Raw genomic sequence first — 7,941 nt, 5'->3', positions numbered from 1 at the left:
CACTTTGAGTTATTTTTATTTCCTGTCATCAGTAAGGAAATCGGTTAAATTGGCTACAATTATCAAAACAATACAAACATTCAGACTCATGTGGCTCAACTGTGTACTGCAGAGATAAATATTGAATAAAAGATGATGAAAGAAATTCTGCAAATTTATTTACCGCCCCGGGGGTCTTTTGGGAATGAGGGACGGTGGGGTGCAGCGTAAACGAGGCTTGGAATACTACGGTGACACAATCACCGAAAACTACTCGTTTCAGTTTCAGAATTTGATCATCGGAAAGTCTGGAAGAGACGCGCGATTAAATTATTTTATCCCCATTCAAGTTAGCATCGGGCTAACCCAGAAGTTAGCCGAGCTCAGCAGGCGGAAGTCTCTGGTGCGCATGCTCTGCCCCATAGAGCAACGTTCAGAGCATTCATTTAGAAAATAATTTAGATTTGGCGTGAAATGTGTGACGCAGGAGCTGCTGAGTTGCACTTCACAGATAAATCCCGCCAGATCTCCTGCGACAAGTCACGGTTCAAGGCTGAGTTTAAAAAGTACATGTCGCGTTGAGCCATTTTGAACCTGCGAAATACAGATTTGTTTTTATACATTTGGAGGGAAATGTAATGAAGACAACGGCACTGCTGTTTCATCAGTCACATCATTTGGTTTACAGCTCTAAAAACATGTTTAATTGTGCAGTACCTCTTTAATAACACTATTTTGTTTATATATATTTTAATTTGGCTTCACAGAATAGATTGGAGACGCTTATTTTGAGTGATATTTGGTTAAAAGAAAAGCAAGAAACCAAACAGATTTCTTCCGCATATTCTCCGTCACACGTCCTCACTGGTGAAGGGTTTGATCAGCGATGGACATCCATTCGTCACGTCTATTCATAGCCGACAGCCCAGGAGGTTATGAAAGGAGTGTCTCACTGCAGCACACCGAGGTCCCACTCATCTCTTATCTACACTCCTCTGGGTCCTCATACATAGAAATCCACCAAATGTCATTTCACACCAGAGATTTGCGATTGAAATGAGATAAGGTACACAAGCTGGGTAGCTTAAAATAGGATCTCTTTATTGAAGCCATACACAACAATGTATTATTGTTCATGGCTAAGGAGCTACGGCTTGTTTTCCATGCTACACTCCTGCAGTTGGGTACCAACCAAGAAAAGACATCCGCTATCACATGTCCATCCACTCGGGTCCCCAAAAACTCTGACAAATAAGTGCGATTCTTTATCTAAAGAGAAACATAGCACTAGTTATTTATGTGCTTATATCACCACAGCTGATGTAGAAGATGTCAAGCTTTCATACTACCTGCTGAGACAAAACACCGTCAGGAAAAAGGTTGAGCTGAGATTCTCGGGCTGACAGTTGGATATTTACAACTAGTTGTAACATGTAACTGTGTGTGGACGCAGAAATGTCCCGGGAGGTTCAGAGAAGGATTGTTTTTGGTTCGGTTTGGCATGTTGTAATGTTGTAAGATTATGTAAGGCATACTGAGTGGTGGGGCCGAGTAGTCCCAGTCCCTTGCGGATCACAACGGCCTCACTTGAAAGGCGTTGACCTCCGAGGACTCTCGAGTCTTGGAGGTCACGTCCAGGTGGTTAAAGTCATTGCTGGTGATGATGAAGACGATGGACGAGGAGCTGAAAGTCACCCTCTTCTTGGGCCGGTTCCTGCCGCCGCACGCCGCCGCGGACACCACGATCGGTCGGATGGGGCGCTGGACCGGAGCCAGGGGGCGCTCTTTGAGGCCGCACTGCAGCCAGGAGAACCGCGAGCAGAGCAGCTGCAGCAAACAGCGCCGGAACTGTGAGAGGGAGTAAGAGGATGAAATAGCACCCTGTCAAAAACACACAATATCAGTACGCCAGAAAACTAAGACTAGTGTAAAAGATCATTTCATTCCCACGCACACTACACATATTAAATCTTGGGATACTAGATGCATATTTCATTCTCGAAGAATGTCAAAAAAACGACTTCTGGGTTGTTGAATTCTGCATTATTTTGTTTCAAAACCCAACAAAAATGCACATAAAAATAAATGAATAAAAAAACTGGTTTTTCTACTCAAACCACAAACTGGAGCAGCGCAAGAGGAGAACAACCCCTCACACCATTGATTTACCCTATAATACTGAGTTCAGCTGTGGTTACTGGTGGGGAAAAACAATCAACTGAACAAAGGAAGTGGCCAATCAGAGCGCTCCAACAAACATATTGTACTCCAGACGCCGGCAAAACATGGGTCTGCTATGCCGGTTGAACCTCGTCACTGACCTCACCCCCACCAGCAAGAAGAGGAGCACTGTGTACTGATGTCCTCATTGTTCGCAGGTCTTTAAGTTGACCACGAATAAAAAGAAAAAGTTATTCTCAAAAGAGCTTTTGGACTACCAACCTTTCTGCTCATGAACACGTAGATGAGGGGGTTGTAGGCCGTGCTGGACTTGGCAAAGAATGAGGGGATGATGGCCACCGTGGGAGAGACCATGTTCTTACTGCCGAAGGCCTCCAACATGGACACCACGGCGTAGGGCGTCCAACACAACAAGAAGCAGGAGATCATCAGCAAAAACATAACGGCCACCTTCTTCTCGTACCGCAAGATCTTGATGATCTGAACCGTCTGGAGGTCCTGGATGGAGCGCAGCTACAAGAAACGGGGGAGATTAAGATGCTATCATGAGGTAGCAGAAAACAGGCTGTTTTGGGACCAGATTGTTGCTGGTTTGGATCAAATGTCCAAAAGTCTGTTGATTTGAACGTGCGTGTGATGATGGGTGGGAGACAAGCCAGCCCTACAGTGCTAACATCATTTTGGTCGGATAGATGTTAGCATGATAGAAGCTTTCTTTGACCCCCAGGTTGGGAACAACTGACTTAGCTGACCTTTAATGCAACTTTTTTTGGATTACTGCAGCCAAATTCTGCAACAAAAATTGTGAATTTTGCAGTGTGATTTGGAACATACCAGGCTACACACACATTTATTTCTGCTGTAAAGTTGGCCACGGGGCTCTATGGGGATTGACTCGCTTTTGGAGCCAGCCTCAGGTGGCCTGAATTTGAGGAACTGCAGTTTTTGGCACTTCTGTGTTTGCTTCAATCCTCAGCAAACGACAGAAGTGGTGGTAGGGGAGGACACACCCTAAACAAACAGCACTGATGAACGGGAACTCGGAGAAATGTTTGAACATTGTCTAACTACACTGGAGATCAGAGAGAAACTGTCTCCTCTCTTTGCATGTGCTGTTTACTATAGAGATTCATATCATTTAAATTCAATTTAAATTTATTTTGTACAGCCCAAAATCACAAATCAGCCTCAGAGGGCTTTACAATCTGTACACATGCAACGTGCTCTGTCCCGGGACCCTCATAGAGGGATCCCTCTCCCAGGATGGACAGAAGTGCAACAGATGTCATGTGTACAGCACAATTATATAAAGACTATATAACCTTTGCTAAACCGCACCCTACTGTGTGGAGAAGTAACAATTATTGGATAATGCTAAATGTGAAAATGCAATTTAACAGTAGCATAAGTGAGGAAGAATCATGAAGTCAGTGAAGTGCAATACCGACCCACAGTTTTGCTAACATTAAGCTAGTGCTCATACTAGACCGATCTTTAGCAGAGTGTAATGAATTGGGAAACGGTGCATTTTATTGCTAATTTATGAGACTTTTCGTTTATAAAAGGGAGATAGTATCGCTTTAAATCATTCATAAAAGCAGCTTGAGCAAAACAGAGACACCTGACATTGAGAATGTTTCTATTTAGGAGCATAACACGTCTTTATGGTCGTCTCTATAACTCCTTATTACCGTGGTCTTGGTAACATTGTAATGCCTCAGTAAATAGACCCGTGTCTGATGACGCTATGCAGTTAAAGTGGCGAGCGCCTTCTAGACTCCCTCAAGACCTCTGATGGAATCATGGCAAGCGTCTATTTCTATTCATGAATTTAAAAAGTCTGCATTTATATTTGCTTCATATGAAGTTAAAAATACTCTGTAGAGTTCAGAGCACTTCTCTTTGAAGATTTTCAGAGCGTCTCCCAAAACGCTGTGACGTGTACCGAGTCCTCCCAGGCCTCTGAGGTCACACTTCCTACACGGTTGTGAATACGAAAGGAAGCAGAGATAGCGACTGTTGATGCAGGAGGACATCTGGGTCATTTGATTAAAATTGCATATTGTTTTTTTTCTCATTTACACGCTTACTTACTATCCTGTTCAAACACGTTAGAGGCAATCTGCTCAAAGGTACTGACATTTGAAGAATTTACAGGCACAAACAAATTAGGGAATCTTGGGGCTCCCCAATTTCTATGAGACACACTTTCTACAGTTTATTTCTTTTTGCAGGAATCGTTAACATGAACTCTCATCCTCCCAGCCTGCTCACAATTCACATACGCATTGCCAGGCTGTCTTCAGGGACACCTAAAGGCATCACTTCTAAGTATCAGTACAGGCCCAAGGATCAGAGCGCTTTCAAATGATTTCCACTGTACAGGACAAGCCTATATCATGATAGAAAAACATAAAAAATCCTGTAATTAAAGAGGAGTGAAAGGCAGCACCTGAACAGTGAAGGTCAAGGAGTTTCTTTTCATTCAAATGAACCTGAGAGGGTTTGAAGTGGCTCTATTGGTCTAAATAATAAATGATTTATCAAATATGCAAACAACTGAAAAGCATGACCTACCATTTGCACCGCGTAGAGGATGTTCCCATAGCAGTAGATCATGATACCCACAGGCACAAAGAAACAGGCCAGGAGGAAGAGGAGGATGAAGGAGGCATCGTTGGGGTCCTTAGAGGCCCAGTCCAGGGAGCAGCCCAGCCGGTGGATCTCCAGCGTGTAGCGGTTCCACCCGAGCAGAGGGGCCCCCGTCCAGACCAGGGAGTACAGCCAAATGTGGCCGATGGCCCGCCACGCCCAGGGGAAGTCCACCACCTGGGCGTGGACCACCCGGATGTAGCGCTCGTAGGCCAGGGCCGCCAGCGTCATGATGGAGACGATGCCTGGCAGGAGAAGAAGGGGGAGAGGGAGAGACGGCCGCGTTGAGTAATGTATAGCCCTCGCTGCAGGATCTGGGTCAGTGGCTACTCAGACTGAATGAGTTTCATCGCTCTATGTACAAACACAAGTCCGAGCATCTTGGTGCTGAACGGCACATTCAAGCACTCCGTTATGAATCCTTAAAAACTCACAGAAAGAGACGCTTACCTCCCACACACACACACACACACCTCTAAGACCTGCATTGCACAGCCTGCATTGATGCTGAATGTGTATGCGCCTTCTATCAAATTGCTCTATTTTGTTTCCATATATGCAAGCCAGAGTCCAAGGTACAGCATCTAACACTGATTCTGCATCTTTTTGGTCAACGCACATCACACACACCCCCACGTAACCTACATATCTATACAATTACATACTCTGATGTCCTTTTAGTCTCCGTCTGTAATGGCATCTCTTGATTTAATGGGAGCAACACGGGGGAAAGTGTCAATGGGCAGACGTGCAAATTACAAACACACACTGTATTTGGTGACTTGTTTCGGGTTGTGCACTCAGCTTGAGCCACATTAACCCAGCTAGAGTTTCAGACGGACGTGCATTGACAGAGCTGCCAGGGTTCATTGCTGTGGCCCCTGTGTGTGTGTGTGTGTGTGTGTGTGTGTGTGTGTGTGTGTGTGTGTGTGTGTGTGTGTGTGTGTGTGTGTGTGTGTGTGTGCGCATGTGTATCTGGCACACTGACACCACCCTGCTCTGAGTAACACATATGATGAGGCAGGAAGATGACGGCATGTCCGTCTCCTGTGCAGATAAATCTATGTGATTTGTTTATCAGGTGCCGGTGCTGGGAAATCTGGCTTTTTCCACATTTGTGATGTTCGTACCAATGGATAACTGGACGAGCTTGGGGTTCCACAAGTAAAAATGTCACTCGGTAAATGTGGACAACTACTGTGAATGAGCAGGGGAGTTCTGACGATGCGATGTCACCATAATAACTTCTGGTGCCAAAAGCAGCAGGACGCCACATCCTTTCTGCTCAATGTCATTTCAGCGACGAAGGGAGACATCCCTAAGTCCTGAACACAGACGTCAACTTTGAATCTGGTCATGTGCAAAAAAGAAGCCAATGTCCACTACTAGAGGACAAGAGGACGATGGAAGGAGAGGGCAAACCGTCCACCGCGTCTCTGCGTTCGGTTTGCTGATAAGCTTGAGGGTTTGCTGCTCTAATGAGCTCATAATCTCACATCTGTCCTCCCCTGGATTCCTACAGAGAGAGAGAGAGGGGGGGGGGGGGGGGGACCTGGACGATGACCCTGAGCGTTCATTCACACTTCGCTGCTGGACACAGTTGCTGACTGTGCTGCTAATAATTGGACAATCGCGTTACAGTGAAGTGTGAAGGTGGAAAGCGTGACGCTGGTGACAAAATCATTCCTCTGCATAAAGCAATGACCCGCACAATGTGCTCATTTTACATAAAAAAAACAAAACACATACAGTCAGAGGAAATAGTATTTCATTGGAATGGATTCGGGGTCGTTTGGTTTTATTGTAGCACATCACTGAATAAAAGGTCAGTAAATTGCATTTTATCCATCCAAAAGCTGAGAGAAAAAAAGTGTCAACATTTAAAATATTGTGTTTATCTGTCACCTATATTAACATGTGTTTTATAGAAATCATTTCTACGTGGAATATGCTTCTTTCATGCGCTATATAGTGATCTGTAGCTTACTGCCTCCCAACTAATTACATGACATCAAACTGCGTTTGCTCATTTTCTGAATTGTGTCAGAATATTATTCTACCCATAGTTTGAAATGAAATAGGGACACAGTTAAATAAATTCAATACAAAAGCTATTTTAGTAAAATGTTTGTGTGACAATATTGATAAATACATGCTAGTATAATAAACACATGCCCTCCCGTCATCTCTCTCACCAAACAAGCTGTTGCTGAAGCCGTCCCAGATACATGTCGCCTGGCTCCAGATCCAACCGCCTTTGATGCACGAAGCAAACGTGAAGTTTATTCCGATGACAGAAACCAGCAGATCACTCAAACTTATGTTGACCAGTAACAAATTGGTGGGCGTCCGCAGTCTCTTGAATTTGCAGTAGAGTACGATGACAACAACGTTGTTGCAAAAGCCGAACACTCCGATGGTCCCGATGGCGAAAGCGAGAAGTTTGTAGGTGCCGGCTGGAAAAATGTAATGTTCCGTAGTTCTCTCCGATCTGGTTTCGTTGGCAGGATTCATTGCGCGGATGCAAACTTGGTGCCCAGCATTGTGCTGTGCGTGCGGTGTGTTGAGCGCGCGCCTTGAACACGAGACACCGTCGGGTGTCCACGCCGCTCCTCCACGCGCTCCCCGCGCCGTCAATTCAAACCAGCCCGAGACTGTTGTTTGCTTGAAACTGGGTCAGTGTACAACTGTCACACCGGACGGATCGCACGGCAGACGTTGACGTTGCATTTCCGGGCTATGCTTTCAATGTAAACTCGTTTTTGACCTGCGTGTCAAAAGGATTTTAATTGCATTTCATACTATACACACATTAGTGGCAATTCCCACTTTTATTTTGAAGTCTGATTGATTGAATTTGACAGACAGTGATGATTCGTAATTTTCAAATATATACTGTATATATATATATATGGAGGCTGAATATGATTTACAATCACTATCAGCACATGTATTAGGCTACCACACAAAAAAAACCATCAACTCTACAGAAAAGTCCGAACTAAACACTAAGCAGGTGTTTTTATTCACAGATTCCTCTCACCTGCAGCATGCAGGTGACAAAGCATGTTTGCACACCACAGCTGCTCACTGGAGCCCCACAGGTGAATCTAATTGTGCTCCTGCAGT

The 7,941-nt window shown here is 44.8% G+C and overlaps 1 protein-coding gene across 1 annotated transcript; it reads right to left on the bottom strand.

Annotated features, from left to right (window-relative positions):
• Positions 1-1,551: 1,551 nt before the first annotated feature.
• Positions 1,552-7,326, bottom strand: opn3 (opsin 3; the record flags this gene model as incomplete). The annotated part of the gene is made up of 4 exons (XM_079280671.1): positions 1,552-1,827; positions 2,422-2,673; positions 4,738-5,057; positions 7,008-7,326. 4 exons carry the CDS (start codon positions 7,324-7,326, stop codon positions 1,552-1,554), a joined length of 1,167 nt encoding a protein of 388 aa, XP_079136797.1.
• Positions 7,327-7,941: the final 615 nt, after the last annotated feature.

This window comes from Melanostigma gelatinosum (genome assembly GCF_949748355.1).
Source record: "Melanostigma gelatinosum genome assembly, chromosome: 12".
NCBI classification, from domain to species: Eukaryota; Metazoa; Chordata; class Actinopteri; order Perciformes; family Zoarcidae; genus Melanostigma; species Melanostigma gelatinosum.
This window is presented reverse-complemented; position numbering and strand designations above follow the sequence as displayed.